Below are 23,837 nucleotides of genomic sequence, written 5' to 3'. Positions count from 1 at the left end.
GCAGAGGGGGGACATAAACAGTCACCATGACAACATGTGAAAACTCCCTGGGCAGGTAATATGGACGTAGTCCAACGGCACACAGTTCCACATCCGGGCTGCAGATGCGCTCCTTCACCGTGATGTGAGCTGGATTACACACCGGTTGTTAACGAGCCCCCCCCCCCCCCCCCTTTGTGCTTACCGCTGGTAGCGCAGTCTCTGTCCGCACGGACCGTATGGAAGCCCGTTACTGTCACATTGTCATCAGGTATGTCCTGGTGCAGCCATGTCTCCGTAAAGCACATCAAACTGCACTCCCGGTATTCCCTCTGACTCTGCGACAATGCCGTCAGTTCGTCCATTCCCGAGTGACCTCACATTTCCCACGACGATAGAGGGGAGACACGGCTTAAACTTCCTAGTCATAAGCCTCCGCTGTTTCAAAGCTTCCCTCTTTCTCCGTAACTTTTTATTTCCCCTGTATCCGCTGTGAGTTTTAATCCAGCATTCCACAGGGATTACTCTCGGTGTTTTCCCTGGAGAGGTGGCCGGCTTCAGGTCCATCAGCTGATCCCGAGTGTAAACAATGCGGGCAGCGAGGAGTTGCATCGCCACAACTTTCCTGGTGTGTGGTAGGTAGAAAACAATGTAGTCCAGAGTAAAAAGAAAGTAAAAGGAGTCGCGAAATAATAATAAAATAGTAGAAAACAGTGAGAAAGATCGGGAGCGTCTGTAACAGGCTGCACACGTATCGACGCACGCGCACTGACATAAAACACACTCGAAGCCCTAGAACTGACATTATGAAGAACGGGGAAGAGTTGTGTGCAGGCTTCATTTGGGGTGAGAGATAATAACTCCCATCCATCACTGCCTGAATGAACAGATAGGCCTTATTATTAATGTCCAGTGTGTGTACAGTTTACTCATTTTATAATCTGTTGCTCTTGGATGATTACCTGTTGGGGATATGTTTGTATGTCTGCACAGTATACGGATCTGCAATTTTGACATTTTATGTGTTGTTAATGTTATATACAATAGTGTTCTAAATCCTCACTGGGAAAGCCTCACATAGTAATTATACAGTGTTAATTAAGACGGGCCGAAATATGCAGAAATTTCAGACTATGCAGATTGTGTTAAATGAAGTTTTAACACTACTCAATTAGCCCAATAACCACTAGAGCTGCAGCTGCTTATTGCCCCAGGTATTTATACAGGTGTACCTTATATCTTGATAAAAAGAGATTTTTTTGTAACGCAATCCGCTCATGTACACGTTTGTACATGACCTAATGTACATGTTTTTGGGCCTGTGGGAGAAACCCCGTCCTGGCACGGAGAGAACATGTAAACTGCACATAGAAGGCTCGGGGTTCGATCCTGGAACCCTGTCGCTATGAGGCGCCAGTGCTAACCACTGCACCACCGTGCCGCCCGCGATTAGGTCATAGTTAGCATAAGTTTATATTCTTGTCACTCCATGATGAAAGTACTACTGACGCTTGTGCGTAGCTTGGCAGTACGTTAGCAGAGGAACAGAAGCAGCTTCAGTCGTCATTATAACTGCTGTGGATATGAGAGTAAAACACCTTCAGCTGCTGCTTAAATCTCAGCAGGGAGGAAGCGTGAGGTGAGATGTGTCTGCGGTGAGTTTATGACAGAACTGAACTATCAGTAGTGGAAACTTTGAAAGAACTCGTGTCAGCTCTTATCTGAAGTACAACCACAACTTAACAATGACTACATTTACATAGACTGTAAAATTCCAGTAATTAGTCAGTGATGGAATGTAACAACCTCGCCTTTATTTATTTCCATCTTCCTTCTTTCCAGGCTTTTCCTTCACAAGACAAACGGTCAGAGTTTTACAGGTTTACAGAATTTCCTTTGACTGCATACTATATATGCATATATACTGTTTGATGGTCAATACTGAAACACAAAGACCAGTAGAAAAAGTGTAATAAAAGTATACTAGCATGTGACTTATGTTATCTCGCATTAGCCATCGAAAGATTTATTGGTCACACCAGACCAAGTGAGGCAGTGACACTTATGTTACTAATGTGAATGAGCTCCTATACTTTACTGTATATTAATATGATCTGATGAAAATACCTGATACCTTTGGACAGAAATGATGGCGCTACTGTAAATCACAGCGTGCAGGAGCCTTTATCCTCATATATGATGATTATAAATAGTAACTGCTAAGAGCTTCCCTTTTAAATATAATAACAAATTTCTGCCGTCACAACTAAATGACTACAAAATATGTAGCCCAAGCCCAACACAATAAGGTCATATTATAAAACAGAAACCTCTCCACTGGTGAGCGCAAGGACCGCGGAGTCTCAGCGTCGTATCTCTCTCCCTCTCTCTCACACAAAACATTCACACACACACACACCCCCCCCACACACACACACACACACACACACGACAGACAACACTCTACTACTTTTTTCATGTTTTCCATCTTCTGTGCATGTTATCGGTATTGTGGGAGAAAGCCCCGGATTATCCGGAGGAAACCCACTCAGGCACTGGGGAGAACAATGCAAACCCCAAACCCAACATAGCAAACCTGCCGGGGATTCGAACGCGGAATCCTGTTGCTATGAGGCGACAGTGCTAACCACTGCGCCGTGCCCACCGTGACGAGCTCATACTTAGCATAGTCTTATATTCATGTCACTCCATGATGAAAGTACTACTGACGCTTGTGCGTAGCTTGGCAGTACGTTAGCAGAGGAACAGAAGCAGCTTCAGTCGTCATTATAACTGCTGTGGATATGAGAGTAAAACACCTTCAGCTGCTGCTTAAATCTCAGCAGGGAGGAAGCGTGAGGTGAGATGTGTCTGCGGTGAGTTTATGACAGAACTGAACTATCAGTAGTGGAAACTTTGAAAGAACTCGTGTCAGCTCTTATCTGAAGTACAACCACAACTTAACAATGACTACATTTACATAGACTTGTTACTAATTGGTCTTTGGCACTTGGCACTTTCACACTGTCTTCATTAATGTCCAAATAGCACACACAACAAGATCATAGAGGATGCTGAAGCAGAGGGTGTGAATGAGGGACCAGAACCTGCATGGTGCCAGAAAACACACACACATATACACTCATATTAGGCAGACTAAACTACCGTTAAGCTAACAATGTTTTTTTTTTTTTTTTCACTCTATTAACAGGACAGACCAGTGTTGAAACTCAAATCAGCGCAGCGTGTTTTGAAAGTGATGGGATCAAATCAACAAGTCAAGGTTCATCTGTTGACCTTGGGAGAAAAATTGTGAAGAGGAATTAAAATGAAATTATGCTGGTCTGGCTACACATAATCAAATAAAACTAAGACTCTATGGTGATACTTGCATCTCTGTGAGATTGTGCTCAGGTTCTGCAGCACTTTGGGTTCCCTATATGTTAATCAGCAAATTTCTAAAACATAATGTTAATTCATGAATGAGTATGGCAAATTTCATGGAAAGTGATCAACAGAGCAATATTGTTATGAGCCACATTGCTAGCAATGTTAAAAATATGATATGAGATAAAGTAGTCATATATCAGGTCTGTGCTGGTATGAAGAAATTAATAGTCCTTTTTAAAAAGTGTTTTCTTAAGAGAAATATCATATTAAAGATATCGCCTCCAAAAATCCACAGATTATGGCAAAGTGTTTGTGTGATCTCTGTTCACTCTCCCAAACATCACCCTTTGGGTTTTGGTTTAGCTGTGGTGCTGGAAGAACTTAGGGGTGACAACCCCAGAGATCACACAAAGCTGAACAAACATGAACGGCTGAAGAAAACCAAGGAGAATAATCCTGTTAATATGCTACATATAAATATTTTTTAATCTGTATTTGCTTGTTGTAATGGGGCCAGCCATACATTTGAGGTCCCTAACAAGAGTGATGCTAAGTGATAAACTCCTATAAAAGAAATGTAAGGAGTTGTTAACTGTTCCATAAGGTTGTGTGTGACATACAGAGTGATCATGTGACAGCTGTAGCACGAAACACAGCACACATCTGCTGTGTGTGCACTGCAATGTGTCGATCAATCTGACAGATAAGCCTGACAGCATGTCTGTGACTCTGACTGTGTGTGTAGGGGTGTGTGTGTGTTTGTGTGCCACCCTCTGATCATTCACGGACAGTAACAATCTCAGATTAACATTAATGCAGGGTTTTACTGTGAAATCTGACAAATCACACAGCTGGATCATGGGCTAAAGTAACATTTGGTGGGGTGTGTTTCCAAGCTAGCTCATCTCCGTGACCTAGTGTTGATTGTAGTTATTAGTAACGTCACAGTCCTTAAGTGTCCCTTTAAAATCCGAATAAATAAGCGAGGACACAAATTTAGATGCTTGAGTTTGAGAGCAGATTTTGATTTCTCACAGTAATCACTTGGCATGTGGGCTGTAAAATAATTCAGTCCCTTGTTCAGCCCTATTTTAAAGTACTGAGTATGCAGTCTGCAGGCATTTCTTATTCCAGTACAGTCTTCACAGTGAAAAAGCTAAAGTCCAGATTCGAACGTGCAACCCTGTTGCTATGAGGCGACAGCGCTAACCACTGCACCACCGTGCCGACCGTGACGAGCTCATACTTAGCATAATCTTATAATCATGTCACTCCATGATGAAAGTACTACTGACGTTTGTGCGTAGTTTGGCAGTACGTTAGCAGAGGAACAGACGCAGCTTCAGTCGTCATTATAACTGCTGTGGATATGAGAGTAAAACACCTTCACCTACTTTTTTATGTTTTTATGCATACTATATATGCATATATACTGTTTGATGGTCAATACTGAAACACAAAGACCAGTAGAAAAAGTGTAATAAAAGTATACTAGCATGTGACTTATGTTATCTCGCATTAGCCATCGAAAGATTTATTGGTCACACCAGACCAAGTGAGGCAGTGACACTTATGTTACTAATGTGAATGAGCTCCTATACTTTACTGTATATTAATATGATCTGATGAAAATACCTGATACCTTTGGACAGAAATGATGGCGCTACTGTAAATCACAGCGTGCAGGAGCCTTTATCCTCATATATGATGATTATAAATAGTAACTGCTAAGAGCTTCCCTTTTAAATATAATAACAAATTTCTGCCGTCACAACTAAATGACTACAAAATATGTAGCCCAAGCCCAACACAATAAGGTCATATTATAAAACAGAAATACACACAGTAGTTACCTCTCCACTGGTGAGCGCAAGGACCGCGGAGTCTCAGCGTCGTATCTCTCTCCCTCTCTCTCACACAAAACATTCACACACACACACACCCCCCCACACACACACACACACACACACGACAGACAACACTCTACTACTTTTTTCATGTTTTCCATCTTCTGTGCATGTTATCGGTATTGTGGGAGAAAGCCCCGGATTATCCGGAGGAAACCCACTCAGGCACTGGGGAGAACAATGCAAACCCCAAACCCAACATAGCAAACCTGCCGGGGATTCGAACGCGGAATCCTGTTGCTATGAGGCGACAGTGCTAACCACTGCGCCGTGCCCACCGTGACGAGCTCATACTTAGCATAGTCTTATATTCATGTCACTCCATGATGAAAGTACTACTGACGCTTGTGCGTAGCTTGGCAGTACGTTAGCAGAGGAACAGAAGCAGCTTCAGTCGTCATTATAACTGCTGTGGATATGAGAGTAAAACACCTTCAGCTGCTGCTTAAATCTCAGCAGGGAGGAAGCGTGAGGTGAGATGTGTCTGCGGTGAGTTTATGACAGAACTGAACTATCAGTAGTGGAAACTTTGAAAGAACTCGTGTCAGCTCTTATCTGAAGTACAACCACAACTTAACAATGACTACATTTACATAGACTTGTTACTAATTGGTCTTTGGCACTTGGCACTTTCACACTGTCTTCATTAATGTCCAAATAGCACACACAACAAGATCATAGAGGATGCTGAAGCAGAGGGTGTGAATGAGGGACCAGAACCTGCATGGTGCCAGAAAACACACACACATATACACTCATATTAGGCAGACTAAACTACCGTTAAGCTAACAATGTTTTTTTTTTTTTTTTTTCACTCTATTAACAGGACAGACCAGTGTTGAAACTCAAATCAGCGCAGCGTGTTTTGAAAGTGATGGGATCAAATCAACAAGTCAAGGTTCATCTGTTGACCTTGGGAGAAAAATTGTGAAGAGGAATTAAAATGAAATTATGCTGGTCTGGCTACACATAATCAAATAAAACTAAGACTCTATGGTGATACTTGCATCTCTGTGAGATTGTGCTCAGGTTCTGCAGCACTTTGGGTTCCCTATATGTTAATCAGCAAATTTCTAAAACATAATGTTAATTCATGAATGAGTATGGCAAATTTCATGGAAAGTGATCAACAGAGCAATATTGTTATGAGCCACATTGCTAGCAATGTTAAAAATATGATATGAGATAAAGTAGTCATATATCAGGTCTGTGCTGGTATGAAGAAATTAATAGTCCTTTTTAAAAAGTGTTTTCTTAAGAGAAATATCATATTAAAGATATCGCCTCCAAAAATCCACAGATTATGGCAAAGTGTTTGTGTGATCTCTGTTCACTCTCCCAAACATCACCCTTTGGGTTTTGGTTTAGCTGTGGTGCTGGAAGAACTTAGGGGTGACAACCCCAGAGATCACACAAAGCTGAACAAACATGAACGGCTGAAGAAAACCAAGGAGAATAATCCTGTTAATATGCTACATATAAATATTTTTTAATCTGTATTTGCTTGTTGTAATGGGGCCAGCCATACATTTGAGGTCCCTAACAAGAGTGATGCTAAGTGATAAACTCCTATAAAAGAAATGTAAGGAGTTGTTAACTGTTCCATAAGGTTGTGTGTGACATACAGAGTGATCATGTGACAGCTGTAGCACGAAACACAGCACACATCTGCTGTGTGTGCACTGCAATGTGTCGATCAATCTGACAGATAAGCCTGACAGCATGTCTGTGACTCTGACTGTGTGTGTAGGGGTGTGTGTGTGTTTGTGTGCCACCCTCTGATCATTCACGGACAGTAACAATCTCAGATTAACATTAATGCAGGGTTTTACTGTGAAATCTGACAAATCACACAGCTGGATCATGGGCTAAAGTAACATTTGGTGGGGTGTGTTTCCAAGCTAGCTCATCTCCGTGACCTAGTGTTGATTGTAGTTATTAGTAACGTCACAGTCCTTAAGTGTCCCTGTAAAATAATTCAGTCCCTTGTTCAGCCCTATTTTAAAGTACTGAGTATGCAGTCTGCAGGCATTTCTTATTCCAGTACAGTCTTCACAGTGAAAAAGCTAAAGTCCAGATTCGAACGCGCAACCCTGTTGCTATGAGGCGACAGCGCTAACCACTGCACCACCGTGCCGACCGTGACGAGCTCATACTTAGCATAATCTTATAATCATGTCACTCCATGATGAAAGTACTACTGACGTTTGTGCGTAGTTTGGCAGTACGTTAGCAGAGGAACAGACGCAGCTTCAGTCGTCATTATAACTGCTGTGGATATGAGAGTAAAACACCTTCACCTACTTCTTTATGTTTTTATGCATACTATATATGCATATATACTGTTTGATGGTCAATACTGAAACACAAAGACCAGTAGAAAAAGTGTAATAAAAGTATACTAGCATGTGACTTATGTTATCTCGCATTAGCCATCGAAAGATTTATTGGTCACACCAGACCAAGTGAGGCAGTGACACTTATGTTACTAATGTGAATGAGCTCCTATACTTTACTGTATATTAATATGATCTGATGAAAATATCTGATACCTTTGGACAGAAATGATGGCGCTACTGTAAATCACAGCGTGCAGGAGCCTTTATCCTCATATATGATGATTATAAATAGTAACTGCTAAGAGCTTCCCTTTTAAATATAATAACAAATTTCTGCCGTCACAACTAAATGACTACAAAATATGTAGCCCAAGCCCAACACAATAAGGTCATATTATAAAACAGAAATACACACAGTAGTTACCTCTCCACTGGTGAGCGCAAGGACCGCGGAGTCTCAGCGTCGTATCTCTCTCCCTCTCTCTCACACAAAACATTCACACACACACACCCCCCCCCCCACACACACACACACACACACGACAGACAACACTCTACTACTTTTTTCATGTTTTCCATCTTCTGTGCATGTTATCGGTATTGTGGGAGAAAGCCCCGGATTATCCGGAGGAAACCCACTCAGGCACTGGGGAGAACAATGCAAACCCCAAACCCAACATAGCAAACCTGCCGGGGATTCGAACGCGGAATCCTGTTGCTATGAGGCGACAGTGCTAACCACTGCGCCGTGCCCACCGTGACGAGCTCATACTTAGCATAGTCTTATATTCATGTCACTCCATGATGAAAGTACTACTGACGCTTGTGCGTAGCTTGGCAGTACGTTAGCAGAGGAACAGAAGCAGCTTCAGTCGTCATTATAACTGCTGTGGATATGAGAGTAAAACACCTTCAGCTGCTGCTTAAATCTCAGCAGGGAGGAAGCGTGAGGTGAGATGTGTCTGCGGTGAGTTTATGACAGAACTGAACTATCAGTAGTGGAAACTTTGAAAGAACTCGTGTCAGCTCTTATCTGAAGTACAACCACAACTTAACAATGACTACATTTACATAGACTTGTTACTAATTGGTCTTTGGCACTTGGCACTTTCACACTGTCTTCATTAATGTCCAAATAGCACACACAACAAGATCATAGAGGATGCTGAAGCAGAGGGTGTGAATGAGGGACCAGAACCTGCATGGTGCCAGAAAACACACACACATATACACTCATATTAGGCAGACTAAACTACCGTTAAGCTTACAATGTTTTTTTTTTTTTTTCACTCTATTAACAGGACAGACCAGTGTTGAAACTCAAATCAGCGCAGCGTGTTTTGAAAGTGATGGGATCAAATCAACAAGTCAAGGTTCATCTGTTGACCTTGGGAGAAAAATTGTGAAGAGGAATTAAAATGAAATTATGCTGGTCTGGCTACACATAATCAAATAAAACTAAGACTCTATGGTGATACTTGCATCTCTGTGAGATTGTGCTCAGGTTCTGCAGCACTTTGGGTTCCCTATATGTTAATCAGCAAATTTCTAAAACATAATGTTAATTCATGAATGAGTATGGCAAATTTCATGGAAAGTGATCAACAGAGCAATATTGTTATGAGCCACATTGCTAGCAATGTTAAAAATATGATATGAGATAAAGTAGTCATATATCAGGTCTGTGCTGGTATGAAGAAATTAATAGTCCTTTTTAAAAAGTGTTTTCTTAAGAGAAATATCATATTAAAGATATCGCCTCCAAAAATCCACAGATTATGGCAAAGTGTTTGTGTGATCTCTGTTCACTCTCCCAAACATCACCCTTTGGGTTTTGGTTTAGCTGTGGTGCTGGAAGAACTTAGGGGTGACAACCCCAGAGATCACACAAAGCTGAACAAACATGAACGGCTGAAGAAAACCAAGGAGAATAATCCTGTTAATATGCTACATATAAATATTTTTTAATCTGTATTTGCTTGTTGTAATGGGGCCAGCCATACATTTGAGGTCCCTAACAAGAGTGATGCTAAGTGATAAACTCCTATAAAAGAAATGTAAGGAGTTGTTAACTGTTCCATAAGGTTGTGTGTGACATACAGAGTGATCATGTGACAGCTGTAGCACGAAACACAGCACACATCTGCTGTGTGTGCACTGCAATGTGTCGATCAATCTGACAGATAAGCCTGACAGCATGTCTGTGACTCTGACTGTGTGTGTAGGGGTGTGTGTGTGTTTGTGTGCCACCCTCTGATCATTCACGGACAGTAACAATCTCAGATTAACATTAATGCAGGGTTTTACTGTGAAATCTGACAAATCACACAGCTGGATCATGGGCTAAAGTAACATTTGGTGGGGTGTGTTTCCAAGCTAGCTCATCTCCGTGACCTAGTGTTGATTGTAGTTATTAGTAACGTCACAGTCCTTAAGTGTCCCTTTAAAATCCGAATAAATAAGCGAGGACACAAATTTAGATGCTTGAGTTTGAGAGCAGATTTTGATTTCTCACAGTAATCACTTGGCATGTGGGCTGTAAAATAATTCAGTCCCTTGTTCAGCCCTATTTTAAAGTACTGAGTATGCAGTCTGCAGGCATTTCTTATTCCAGTACAGTCTTCACAGTGAAAAAGCTAAAGTCCAGATTCGAACGTGCAACCCTGTTGCTATGAGGCGACAGCGCTAACCACTGCACCACCGTGCCGACCGTGACGAGCTCATACTTAGCATAATCTTATAATCATGTCACTCCATGATGAAAGTACTACTGACGTTTGTGCGTAGTTTGGCAGTACGTTAGCAGAGGAACAGACGCAGCTTCAGTCGTCATTATAACTGCTGTGGATATGAGAGTAAAACACCTTCACCTACTTTTTTATGTTTTTATGCATACTATATATGCATATATACTGTTTGATGGTCAATACTGAAACACAAAGACCAGTAGAAAAAGTGTAATAAAAGTATACTAGCATGTGACTTATGTTATCTCGCATTAGCCATCGAAAGATTTATTGGTCACACCAGACCAAGTGAGGCAGTGACACTTATGTTACTAATGTGAATGAGCTCCTATACTTTACTGTATATTAATATGATCTGATGAAAATATCTGATACCTTTGGACAGAAATGATGGCGCTACTGTAAATCACAGCGTGCAGGAGCCTTTATCCTCATATATGATGATTATAAATAGTAACTGCTAAGAGCTTCCCTTTTAAATATAATAACAAATTTCTGCCGTCACAATTAAACGACTACAAAATATGTAGCCCAAGCCCAACACAATAAGGTCATATTATAAAACAGAAATACACACAGCAGTTACCTCTCCACTGGTGAGCGCAAGGACCGCGGAGTCTCAGCGTCGTATCTCTCTCCCTCTCTCTCACACAAAACATTCACACACACACACCCGAGATTGCAATGAATGCACTCGGGTGCTGAGTCTGTATCCGGGCTATTGCAGAGTGAATAGTGTCACGTGTCCTGCTGGGGTTTGCAGAGGGGGGACATAAACAGTCACCATGACAACATGTGAAAACTCCCTGGGCAGGTAATATGGACGTAGTCCAACGGCACACAGTTCCACATCCGGGCTGCAGATGCGCTCCTTCACCGTGATGTGAGCTGGATTACACCACCGGTTGTTAACGAGCCCCCCCCCCCCCCCCCCCCTTTGTGCTTACCGCTGGTAGCGCAGTCTCTGTCCGCACGGACCGTATGGAAGCCCGTTACTGTCACATTGTCATCAGGTATGTCCTGGTGCAGCCATGTCTCCGTAAAGCACATCAAACTGCACTCCCGGTATTCCCTCTGACTCTGCGACAATGCCGTCAGTTCGTCCATTCCCGAGTGACCTCACATTTCCCACGACGATAGAGGGGAGACACGGCTTAAACTTCCTAGTCATAAGCCTCCGCTGTTTCAAAGCTTCCCTCTTTCTCCGTAACTTTTTATTTCCCCTGTATCCGCTGTGAGTTTTAATCCAGCATTCCGCAGGGATTACTCTCGGTGTTTTCCCTGGAGAGGTGGCCGGCTTCAGGTCCATCAGCTGATCCCGAGTGTAAACAATGCGGGCAGCGAGGAGTTGCATCGCCACAACTTTCCTGGTGTGTGGTAGGTAGAAAACAATGTAGTCCAGAGTAAAAAGAAAGTAAAAGGAGTCGCGAAATAATAATAAAATAGTAGAAAACAGTGAGAAAGATCGGGAGCGTCTGTAACAGGCTGCACACGTATCGACGCACGCGCACTGACATAAAACACACTCGAAGCCCTAGAACTGACATTATGAAGAACGGGGAAGAGTTGTGTGCAGGCTTCATTTGGGGTGAGAGATAATAACTCCCATCCATCACTGCCTGAATGAACAGATAGGCCTTATTATTAATGTCCAGTGTGTGTACAGTTTACTCATTTTATAATCTGTTGCTCTTGGATGATTACCTGTTGGGGATATGTTTGTATGTCTGCACAGTATACGGATCTGCAATTTTGACATTTTATGTGTTGTTAATGTTATATACAATAGTGTTCTAAATCCTCACTGGGAAAGCCTCACATAGTAATTATACAGTGTTAATTAAGACGGGCCGAAATATGCAGAAATTTCAGACTATGCAGATTGTGTTAAATGAAGTTTTAACACTACTCAATTAGCCCAATAACCACTAGAGCTGCAGCTGCTTATTGCCCCAGGTATTTATACAGGTGTACCTTATATCTTGATAAAAAGAGATTTTTTTGTAACGCAACCCGCTCATGTACACGTTTGTACATGACCTAATGTACATGTTTTTGGGCCTGTGGGAGAAACCCCGTCCTGGCACGGAGAGAACATGTAAACTGCACATAGAAGGCTCGGGGTTCGATCCTGGAACCCTGTCGCTATGAGGCGCCAGTGCTAACCACTGCACCACCGTGCCGCCCGCGATTAGGTCATAGTTAGCATAAGTTTATATTCTTGTCACTCCATGATGAAAGTACTACTGACGCTTGTGCGTAGCTTGGCAGTACGTTAGCAGAGGAACAGAAGCAGCTTCAGTCGTCATTATAACTGCTGTGGATATGAGAGTAAAACACCTTCAGCTGCTGCTTAAATCTCAGCAGGGAGGAAGCGTGAGGTGAGATGTGTCTGCGGTGAGTTTATGACAGAACTGAACTATCAGTAGTGGAAACTTTGAAAGAACTCGTGTCAGCTCTTATCTGAAGTACAACCACAACTTAACAATGACTACATTTACATAGACTGTAAAATTCCAGTAATTAGTCAGTGATGGAATGTAACAACCTCGCCTTTATTTATTTCCATCTTCCTTCTTTCCAGGCTTTTCCTTCACAAGACAAACGGTCAGAGTTTTACAGGTTTACAGAATTTCCTTTGACTGCATACTATATATGCATATATACTGTTTGATGGTCAATACTGAAACACAAAGACCAGTAGAAAAAGTGTAATAAAAGTATACTAGCATGTGACTTATGTTATCTCGCATTAGCCATCGAAAGATTTATTGGTCACACCAGACCAAGTGAGGCAGTGACACTTATGTTACTAATGTGAATGAGCTCCTATACTTTACTGTATATTAATATGATCTGATGAAAATATCTGATACCTTTGGACAGAAATGATGGCGCTACTGTAAATCACAGCGTGCAGGAGCCTTTATCCTCATATATGATGATTATAAATAGTAACTGCTAAGAGCTTCCCTTTTAAATATAATAACAAATTTCTGCCGTCACAACTAAATGACTACAAAATATGTAGCCCAAGCCCAACACAATAAGGTCATATTATAAAACAGAAATACACACAGTAGTTACCTCTCCACTGGTGAGCGCAAGGACCGCGGAGTCTCAGCGTCGTATCTCTCTCCCTCTCTCTCACACAAAACATTCACACACACACACACACCCCCCCACACACACACACACACACACACGACAGACAACACTCTACTACTTTTTTCATGTTTTCCATCTTCTGTGCATGTTATCGGTATTGTGGGAGAAAGCCCCGGATTATCCGGAGGAAACCCACTCAGGCACTGGGGAGAACAATGCAAACCCCAAACCCAACATAGCAAACCTGCCGGGGATTCGAACGCGGAATCCTGTTGCTATGAGGCGACAGTGCTAACCACTGCGCCGTGCCCACCGTGACGAGCTCATACTTAGCATAGTCTTATATTCATGTCACTCCATGATGAAAGTACTACTGACGCTTGTGCGTAGCTTGGCAGTACGTTAGCAGAGGAACAGAAGCAGCTTCAGTCGTCATTATAACTGCTGTGGATATGAGAGTAAAACACCTTCAGCTGCTGCTTAAATCTCAGCAGGGAGGAAGCGTGAGGTGAGATGTGTCTGCGGTGAGTTTATGACAGAACTGAACTATCAGTAGTGGAAACTTTGAAAGAACTCGTGTCAGCTCTTATCTGAAGTACAACCACAACTTAACAATGACTACATTTACATAGACTTGTTACTAATTGGTCTTTGGCACTTGGCACTTTCACACTGTCTTCATTAATGTCCAAATAGCACACACAACAAGATCATAGAGGATGCTGAAGCAGAGGGTGTGAATGAGGGACCAGAACCTGCATGGTGCCAGAAAACACACACACATATACACTCATATTAGGCAGACTAAACTACCGTTAAGCTTACAATGTTTTTTTTTTTTTTTTCACTCTATTAACAGGACAGACCAGTGTTGAAACTCAAATCAGCGCAGCGTGTTTTGAAAGTGATGGGATCAAATCAACAAGTCAAGGTTCATCTGTTGACCTTGGGAGAAAAATTGTGAAGAGGAATTAAAATGAAATTATGCTGGTCTGGCTACACATAATCAAATAAAACTAAGACTCTATGGTGATACTTGCATCTCTGTGAGATTGTGCTCAGGTTCTGCAGCACTTTGGGTTCCCTATATGTTAATCAGCAAATTTCTAAAACATAATGTTAATTCATGAATGAGTATGGCAAATTTCATGGAAAGTGATCAACAGAGCAATATTGTTATGAGCCACATTGCTAGCAATGTTAAAAATATGATATGAGATAAAGTAGTCATATATCAGGTCTGTGCTGGTATGAAGAAATTAATAGTCCTTTTTAAAAAGTGTTTTCTTAAGAGAAATATCATATTAAAGATATCGCCTCCAAAAATCCACAGATTATGGCAAAGTGTTTGTGTGATCTCTGTTCACTCTCCCAAACACCACCCTTTGGGTTTTGGTTTAGCTGTGGTGCTGGAAGAACTTAGGGGTGACAACCCCAGAGATCACACAAAGCTGAACAAACATGAACGGCTGAAGAAAACCAAGGAGAATAATCCTGTTAATATGCTACATATAAATATTTTTTAATCTGTATTTGCTTGTTGTAATGGGGCCAGCCATACATTTGAGGTCCCTAACAAGAGTGATGCTAAGTGATAAACTCCTATAAAAGAAATGTAAGGAGTTGTTAACTGTTCCATAAGGTTGTGTGTGACATACAGAGTGATCATGTGACAGCTGTAGCACGAAACACAGCACACATCTGCTGTGTGTGCACTGCAATGTGTCGATCAATCTGACAGATAAGCCTGACAGCATGTCTGTGACTCTGACTGTGTGTGTAGGGGTGTGTGTGTGTTTGTGTGCCACCCTCTGATCATTCACGGACAGTAACAATCTCAGATTAACATTAATGCAGGGTTTTACTGTGAAATCTGACAAATCACACAGCTGGATCATGGGCTAAAGTAACATTTGGTGGGGTGTGTTTCCAAGCTAGCTCATCTCCGTGACCTAGTGTTGATTGTAGTTATTAGTAACGTCACAGTCCTTAAGTGTCCCTTTAAAATCCGAATAAATAAGCGAGGACACAAATTTAGATGCTTGAGTTTGAGAGCAGATTTTGATTTCTCACAGTAATCACTTGGCATGTGGGCTGTAAAATAATTCAGTCCCTTGTTCAGCCCTATTTTAAAGTACTGAGTATGCAGTCTGCAGGCATTTCTTATTCCAGTACAGTCTTCACAGTGAAAAAGCTAAAGTCCAGATTCGAACGCGCAACCCTGTTGCTATGAGGCGACAGCGCTAACCACTGCACCACCGTGCCGACCGTGACGAGCTCATACTTAGCATAATCTTATAATCATGTCACTCCATGATGAAAGTACTACTGACGTTTGTGCGTAGTTTGGCAGTACGTTAGCAGAGGAACAGACGCAGCTTCAGTCGTCATTATAACTGCTGTGGATATGAGAGTAAAACACCTTCACCTACTTCTTTATGTTTTTATGCATACTATATATGCATATATACTGTTTGATGGTCAATACTGAAACACAAAGACCAGTAGAAAAAGTGTAATAAAAGTATACTAGCATGTGACTTATGTTATCTCGCATTAGCCATCGAAAGATTTATTGGTCACACCAGACCAAGTGAGGCAGTGACACTTATGTTACTAATGTGAATGAGCTCCTATACTTTACTGTATATTAATATGATCTGATGAAAATACCTGATACCTTTGGACAGAAATGATGGCGCTACTGTAAATCACAGCGTGCAGGAGCCTTTATCCTCATATATGATGATTATAAATAGTAACTGCTAAGAGCTTCCCTTTTAAATATAATAACAAATTTCTGCCGTCACAATTAAACGACTACAAAATATGTAGCCCAAGCCCAACACAATAAGGTCATATTATAAAACAGAAATACACACAGCAGTTACCTCTCCACTGGTGAGCGCAAGGACCGCGGAGTCTCAGCGTCGTATCTCTCTCCCTCTCTCTCACACAAAACATTCACACACACACACCCGAGATTGCAATGAATGCACTCGGGTGCTGAGTCTGTATCCGGGCTATTGCAGAGTGAATAGTGTCACGTGTCCTGCTGGGGTTTGCAGAGGGGGGACATAAACAGTCACCATGACAACATGTGAAAACTCCCTGGGCAGGTAATATGGACGTAGTCCAACGGCACACAGTTCCACATCCGGGCTGCAGATGCGCTCCTTCACCGTGATGTGAGCTGGATTACACCACCGGTTGTTAACGAGCCCCCCCCCCCCTTTGTGCTTACCGCTGGTAGCGCAGTCTCTGTCCGCACGGACCGTATGGAAGCCCGTTACTGTCACATTGTCATCAGGTATGTCCTGGTGCAGCCATGTCTCCGTAAAGCACATCAAACTGCACTCCCGGTATTCCCTCTGACTCTGCGACAATGCCGTCAGTTCGTCCATTCCCGAGTGACCTCACATTTCCCACGACGATAGAGGGGAGACACGGCTTAAACTTCCTAGTCATAAGCCTCCGCTGTTTCAAAGCTTCCCTCTTTCTCCGTAACTTTTTATTTCCCCTGTATCCGCTGTGAGTTTTAATCCAGCATTCCGCAGGGATTACTCTCGGTGTTTTCCCTGGAGAGGTGGCCGGCTTCAGGTCCATCAGCTGATCCCGAGTGTAAACAATGCGGGCAGCGAGGAGTTGCATCGCCACAACTTTCCTGGTGTGTGGTAGGTAGAAAACAATGTAGTCCAGAGTAAAAAGAAAGTAAAAGGAGTCGCGAAATAATAATAAAATAGTAGAAAACAGTGAGAAAGATCGGGAGCGTCTGTAACAGGCTGCACACGTATCGACGCACGCGCACTGACATAAAACACACTCGAAGCCCTAGAACTGACATTATGAAGAACGGGGAAGAGTTGTGTGCAGGCTTCATTTGGGGTGAGAGATAATAACTCCCATCCATCACTGCCTGAATGAACAGATAGGCCTTATTATTAATGTCCAGTGTGTGTACAGTTTACTCATTTTATAATCTGTTGCTCTTGGATGATTACCTGTTGGGGATATGTTTGTATGTCTGCACAGTATACGGATCTGCAATTTTGACATTTTATGTGTTGTTAATGTTATATACAATAGTGTTCTAAATCCTCACTGAGAAAGCCTCACATAGTAATTATACAGTGTTAATTAAGACGGGCCGAAATATGCAGAAATTTCAGACTATGCAGATTGTGTTAAATGAAGTTTTAACACTACTCAATTAGCCCAATAACCACTAGAGCTGCAGCTGCTTATTGCCCCAGGTATTTATACAGGTGTACCTTATATCTTGATAAAAAGAGATTTTTTTGTAACGCAATCCGCTCATGTACACGTTTGTACATGACCTAATGTACATGTTTTTGGGCCTGTGGGAGAAACCCCGTCCTGGCACGGAGAGAACATGTAAACTGCACATAGAAGGCTCGGGGTTCGATCCTGGAACCCTGTCGCTATGAGGCGCCAGTGCTAACCACTGCACCACCGTGCCGCCCGCGATTAGGTCATAGTTAGCATAAGTTTATATTCTTGTCACTCCATGATGAAAGTACTACTGACGCTTGTGCGTAGCTTGGCAGTACGTTAGCAGAGGAACAGAAGCAGCTTCAGTCGTCATTATAACTGCTGTGGATATGAGAGTAAAACACCTTCAGCTGCTGCTTAAATCTCAGCAGGGAGGAAGCGTGAGGTGAGATGTGTCTGCGGTGAGTTTATGACAGAACTGAACTATCAGTAGTGGAAACTTTGAAAGAACTCGTGTCAGCTCTTATCTGAAGTACAACCACAACTTAACAATGACTACATTTACATAGACTGTAAAATTCCAGTAATTAGTCAGTGATGGAATGTAACAACCTCGCCTTTATTTATTTCCATCTTCCTTCTTTCCAGGCTTTTCCTTCACAAGACAAACGGTCAGAGTTTTACAGGTTTACAGAATTTCGGGCCGAAATATGCAGAAATTTCAGACTATGCAGATTGTGTTAAATGAAGTTTTAACACTACTCAATTAGCCCAATGACCACTAGAGCTGCAGCTGCTTATTGACAGGTGTACCTTATATCTTGATAAAAAGAGACTTTTTGATGTTTTTATGCATACTATATATGCATATATACTGTTTGATGGTCAATACTGAAACACAAAGACCAGTAGAAAAAGTGTAATAAAAGTATACTAGCATGTGACTTATGTTATCTCGCATTAGCCATCGAAAGATTTATTGGTCACATCAGACCAAGTGAGGCAGTGACACTTATGTTACTAATGTGAATGAGCTCCTATACTTTACTGTATATTAACATGATCTGATGAAAATACCTGATACCTTTGGACAGAAATGATGGCGCAAGAGCCTTTATTCTAATATATGATGATTATAAATAGTAACTGCTAAGAGCTTTAAATATAATTCCCCTTCATATTCTTCTTTTATAATTCTATTATCACATTATAATCTTCACAGACTTTCTTCTTATCTCATATATTACTTTAATTGATGTTTTACATAAGAATGAAATCCAGACTGTATTTGCATGGCACTGCTATATTTAGAATGCAGCTATGAAATGCCTGCTGTTTAACATATCTCACTGAGATATGGTATTATGATAATTACGCAGCTATTATACACTACATATATATACATACATATATATGTATGTCTGGAGCATGTGAGTGACTATAGGCATGTGCATGTTGGCCACCCCCCTCCACGCACACACGCGTGCACACACACTACACACACACACACGCACACACATACCTTGCCATCTGTTGACATATGCAGCTGTTCAAAAATAGCCCTCTACCAGAAGCTTCCCTGAGTGGCCCACAGATAGGCAGAGCAGAGATCTTGTCTGCACAAGTTGTTGTGTTTCTGCTATGACCACATGTCACCCAAGACTGTTTGCCTGAAAAGGATTACAAAATTTATATCTGTTCGTTGTGATTTTGGCAGCAGGGAATTTCTTTTTGCTGGTAATTTCTGTTCCCTGAGCCAGAAGTGAAAGCTTGAGTTTGTGCAAACAGAAGTGAAAATGGAACCCTTTCCTGACCAGTTCATGGAATTCCATCCCATCCATGGTACCAACGTCAGACTGGACCACTCTGGAACGCAGGCCACCAGAGTGGAGAGCTTTGCAAATGGAGTGTGTTTCAGCAAACAACCTCTGAAGCCCGGTGAGATATTTCTCATAGAGATTGAGGATAAGGAGCTGGGCTGGTGTGGCCACCTCCGGGTCGGCCTGACTGCCAGGGACCCCAGGGGCTTAGAGGTGGTACCTGAATACTCCATCCCGGACCTGACAGAGTTAGGAGACAGTTGGGTATTTGCCATCACTCGGAACCACAACAAGATCATAGAGGATGCTGAAGCAGAGGGTCAAGTGGTTGGTGATGGTGGACTTGCTCGGGGCCAGATGCTTGGGCGAGGAGAGAATGAAGATGGAGCTGGAGACAGAGATGAAGGAAGAGGCAACCACAACAGGCCAAAGACTTTCTTCACTGATTCTCACTTGTACATTGAGAATGTTCGAATCCCCAGAGACAAGCTGGTCGGTAGGAGCAGGCCTGGACGTTACAGCCACATTTTAGATGACTTGTATAAGACCAATGCCCTTCCTCCCACAGCCAGACGCAGCCGGATAGGTGTACTCTACGTGCCTAAAGGGCGAGACCTGGCTGATATGCACATTATTATCAATGGTGAGGACATGGGAGCGTCTGCAAAGGGGATCCCTGCCACCCAACCTCTCTATGCTGTAGTGGACGTCTTTGCTGCCACAAAGTGTGTCCGAATTGTTCAGGTGGAGTATGGATGTGAGTGTCACATTGATCATTTTATTTACAGACTGATTATGAAAACAATGGGCCTTTGGGCACAGGCATGTGATTGAAAGAGACTCTCTTTCAACATTCTGCAGGTGAACCAGAACTCTCACACTTTCAAGGACATAAAATTGACTCAGATTGTTGTTTGTAGTTGTTTAGTGTCTTCTTCGTTCTCTTTTGGAGGAGATTATCTTTTTTCGTTTATGTTGTGGTCATTTTATCTTTTTTGTAGTTGCTCTTTGTCTCTTTAAGGTTGTTTTATGTCTTTTTGTGGTTGTTTTGTGTCCTTTTTGTAGTATTTTTGTGGTCATTTTGTATCTCTTTGTGATTATCTTGAATCTCCTTTTTGTCTGTGTGGTCATTTGGTTGAGTTTCCAAGAAGTAATATTAACCACCTCTACATACATAGACTCTGCCCCAGGGACCTATTCACCAATTCATCCATATTTCTCAATTATTTATTAATGATTTATCATCACAACTTTTGTTTTACTTTTACTAATCCAAAATCTGTCTTTTTTGTCCTCTTTTTGTGTTGCTCCAGTCTCATCCTTGCAGACGTTGTGTAGGAGGGCCATCCAAAAGCACATCGTCCACAGGATGGCCATTGACTGGCTGGAGCTACCAGAGGCACTTAAGCACTACTGCAAGTATGAATGAAGGATGCAGAGCTGCAACGGACAGAAATGCATTCACGAGCCCAGTTTCTGCAAGGATATTTATTTTCTTGATGGAACTCTGTCTTTCAGGCACATAATTTTTCTGAGATAACAACTGAATCAGAATAAAGTACTGGTGAGGTGTCTTTCCTTGTGATTCTGCTTCACCCTCATAATATTTGTGTTGGGAATGACTTATGTGATTCATCATTACTTCCTCTCTTTCAGCAACCTTTGAAGTTGAGACTAAAATCAAACACTACTGTTTCATTTTTATGAGCTGCAGTGAACCGTGTCTATTGTATGTCTTCTGTATCACGTAACAAGTAAATCAGATTGTATCACTAGATACAAGCTGGCATCACATCAGACTACAGCATCTCTGTGGTTTTAGGTGTTTGCATGCAGCAGTCCAGGATCTGTTGGGGTCACACAGGTACTTTTTTAGAGTTTTTTAGAGATATTTGAATTTTCACATCAACTCTCATCTCGCTTTGGGTTTTTGTGAAATTAACGTGAATGAAGTTATGTCCCAAACAGTATATATTAATTTTAAAATCCAAAATCCTAGGCATAACACAATATAAATCTGTTTTAGGGTCAGTTTTCCGCTGAATATTTGCCTGAACTTTGGTCCAATATAAGTTGTCCTGTTGGCAAACACTGACATCTAGTGTTGAGACCGATAACAGCAGTGGGCGGAGCTCCTGCTTAAACCTCCAGGATCACTTCACACGGGAGCAGGAAAACGAGAGAGAGTCGGTTTATCTGTCAACGCCGATTGACGAAAGACTGAGCCAGATTAAGATCTGTTTTGCCTTCCTCTGATCTGTGCACCCGCCACAGCATGTCTTTCTGTCGGTTTTCTGGCGGTGAGATCTACAAGGATCATTTTAAACCAGGTGAGCAGGCGGTTGTTCTGTAAGGCAGGATGTGATGTAACCTCCTTTTAGCCTGGATTAAAGTGACCATTTTATTTTTTTATTTTTGGCCTGCCACTGATAATAACAGTTTTGTTTCATATTGAAAAATGCTTGTGCTAGCCTAGGTACAAAGTAAAGCAATATTTTTAAAAGTAGCTGTCCCCCTGCAGGTATTTATGTGTGCTCCCAGTGTAACCATCCACTCTTCTCCAGTCGGTCCAAGTTCCCCAACTCATCCCCTTGGCCTGCTTTCACTGACACCATCAGAGAAGACAGTGTCACCAAGATGATGGAGACTCTCACTGCCTACAAGGTCCAGAGCCTCATTTGTTTTACTGCTGCTGCATCTTTCGCACAGTTCAAACATCTGTCCTCTCAGGATGTGACACAGGAAGCTGATGTGATTGTGTCTCATGTGTACAGGTTCTTTGTGGCAAGTGTGGCAATGGGTTGGGCCATGAGTTTGTAAACGACGGCCCAGAAGAAGGAGTCTCACGGTTTTGAATTTTCAGCCACTCACTTAAGTTTGTCCCCGCTAAAGGTAAGATTACCACAGATGTGAGTGAAGCATGGGGAGGTGATTACTGAGGACAGTTTTGATTGGGCAGTATGCTATATGGAGTACTGAGACACCAACAGGGACTTTAATAACATTATAAATACATAGACAGCTTTGCAGCTATAACAGTTTCCACTCTTCTGGGAAGTCTGGGAAGGCTTTCCACAAGATTTTGGACATTTGTGCATAATACACTTGAATTCAGTAATAAAGAAGCATGTCCCAATATTTTTGACGATATAGTGTATTTTGATCCAGAAGTATGTAAAGATGTATGTGAAGCATTCATGATTCAGGATTTGAAGTACATAAGTGTGACTAATTTGAAGACAGACAGCAGACATGGATGTAAACTGCAACTTGAGGTTGGCGGAGGTTTACAACCTTAAGGCAGTATTTCTAGTTCTGACTTGACATCCTTGCAGGGTGACTTTAAGTTTGTTTGTTTTTTCTTTCTGTTGTAGGGAAGGACAAACAGTAATGAGTGAGATATGACTCCTCAGTCCTGCTGCTGTATCTGCGGCTCAGCCCGGGACCCGTGAACAGGTCGGCTCAGTGGGTGACGTGGACAGGAAAAAAGCCTGAGAGGGACGCCCTGTTCACTGAAGAATCTTTGACCTGCCTGTGACACAGTGACATTACCACACCTCTGCAAATACTCCTTTACGAAAATATTACAGTCCTAGAATACCTTATTCAACATACATATCAATGTAATTCTTAATACATAATATTCCAGAAGGTACATGTAGCCGTATGTTCTGTGCACTGAAGTCACAATAATGTGATAGCAAGAAACTGTTAACCAAGTGTTTGTACAGTGTGATAAAGTTATTTTGACTAGTATGAGGACCTAACTTCGTTTTCCACCATTGGTCATGACAGTGATGAAGTTTCCTTAGAGTAGTTGATGCTCCTTAGTTTGACCTCTAGATGGCGGTCTCATCCCTCCAGATCACATCTGTTCCTCTACAGAAGTCTGAGCTCCACAGTTAAGCAATTTAAGTGCTCAGTCCGCCCTGCCTGCCTGTTTTCACTGCTGCACGTGCAGAGTCCTACTTCATATGAACATGCACTGTATTTGTTTGTTGTCTTACATTAATTAAGAATGTTAGTTGTTTCAGTAGCTAACAGGAGCTCAGACTCTCTCTGTGGCGCAGCTGTAGGTCATATTCTATGGGCTCTGGGGGTTGGCAAACGCCCTGAGGTTTAGAGGAGTAGCCTGGCCGCCTGGCGAGAAACTGAGAGCTATCATTACAAAGGAAGTATCACACACACACACACACACACACACACATACTCGCACACAAAATCCCAGAAAAACATGTGTGCCAAACAACACACCGCCATCATCCTCATGGACACACCACACACATCTCTCACGTTTCTTTTTACCTTATGTCC

The 23,837-nt window shown here is 42.1% G+C and overlaps 2 protein-coding genes and 5 long non-coding RNA genes across 8 annotated transcripts; 6 read left to right on the top strand and 1 right to left on the bottom strand.

Moving 5' to 3' along the window:
• Positions 1 to 1,315: 1,315 nt before the first annotated feature.
• Positions 1,316 to 6,108, bottom strand: LOC124053072. Its single transcript, XR_006842103.1, has 2 exons — positions 4,754 to 6,108; positions 1,316 to 2,798 (listed from the first exon to the last, which is right to left on the bottom strand). It is a non-coding gene; the product is annotated as an uncharacterized LOC124053072 (long non-coding RNA).
• LOC124053071 lies at positions 3,034 to 3,364 on the top strand. Its single transcript, XR_006842102.1, has 2 exons — positions 3,034 to 3,093; positions 3,191 to 3,364. It is a non-coding gene; the product is annotated as an uncharacterized LOC124053071 (long non-coding RNA).
• LOC124053070 lies at positions 5,944 to 6,276 on the top strand. The gene is made up of 2 exons (XR_006842101.1): positions 5,944 to 6,003; positions 6,103 to 6,276. It is a non-coding gene; the product is annotated as an uncharacterized LOC124053070 (long non-coding RNA).
• Positions 6,277 to 8,760: 2,484 nt separating this feature from the next.
• LOC124053241 lies at positions 8,761 to 9,090 on the top strand. The gene is made up of 2 exons (XR_006842117.1): positions 8,761 to 8,820; positions 8,917 to 9,090. It is a non-coding gene; the product is annotated as an uncharacterized LOC124053241 (long non-coding RNA).
• A 5,082-nt stretch (positions 9,091 to 14,172) lies between these two features.
• On the top strand, positions 14,173 to 14,503 carry LOC124053175. Its single transcript, XR_006842113.1, has 2 exons — positions 14,173 to 14,232; positions 14,330 to 14,503. It is a non-coding gene; the product is annotated as an uncharacterized LOC124053175 (long non-coding RNA).
• A 4,435-nt stretch (positions 14,504 to 18,938) lies between these two features.
• On the top strand, positions 18,939 to 22,177 carry LOC124053001 (neuralized-like protein 2). Of its 2 annotated transcripts, XM_046377899.1 has the most exons (3): positions 18,939 to 20,280; positions 20,837 to 20,942; positions 22,045 to 22,177. In XM_046377899.1, the coding sequence occupies exons 1-3, from the start codon at positions 19,500 to 19,502 to the stop codon at positions 22,067 to 22,069; spliced, it is 912 nt and encodes a 303-aa protein (XP_046233855.1). In that variant the 5' UTR covers positions 18,939 to 19,499; the 3' UTR covers positions 22,070 to 22,177. The 2 variants fall into 2 exon arrangements, with proteins under 2 accessions (XP_046233855.1, XP_046233856.1); XM_046377900.1 differs by lacking the exon at positions 22,045 to 22,177 and having other exon boundaries at positions 20,837 to 21,097.
• Positions 21,568 to 23,279, top strand: msrb1b (methionine sulfoxide reductase B1b). The gene is made up of 4 exons (XM_046377901.1): positions 21,568 to 21,853; positions 22,045 to 22,187; positions 22,298 to 22,415; positions 22,898 to 23,279. The coding sequence occupies exons 1-4, from the start codon at positions 21,799 to 21,801 to the stop codon at positions 22,912 to 22,914; spliced, it is 333 nt and encodes a 110-aa protein (XP_046233857.1). The 5' UTR covers positions 21,568 to 21,798; the 3' UTR covers positions 22,915 to 23,279.
• The last annotated feature ends 558 nt before the right edge of the window (positions 23,280 to 23,837 follow it).

Source organism: Scatophagus argus, chromosome 21, assembly GCF_020382885.2.
Source record: "Scatophagus argus isolate fScaArg1 chromosome 21, fScaArg1.pri, whole genome shotgun sequence".
In the NCBI taxonomy this organism is placed as follows: domain Eukaryota; kingdom Metazoa; phylum Chordata; class Actinopteri; family Scatophagidae; genus Scatophagus; species Scatophagus argus.
This window is presented reverse-complemented; position numbering and strand designations above follow the sequence as displayed.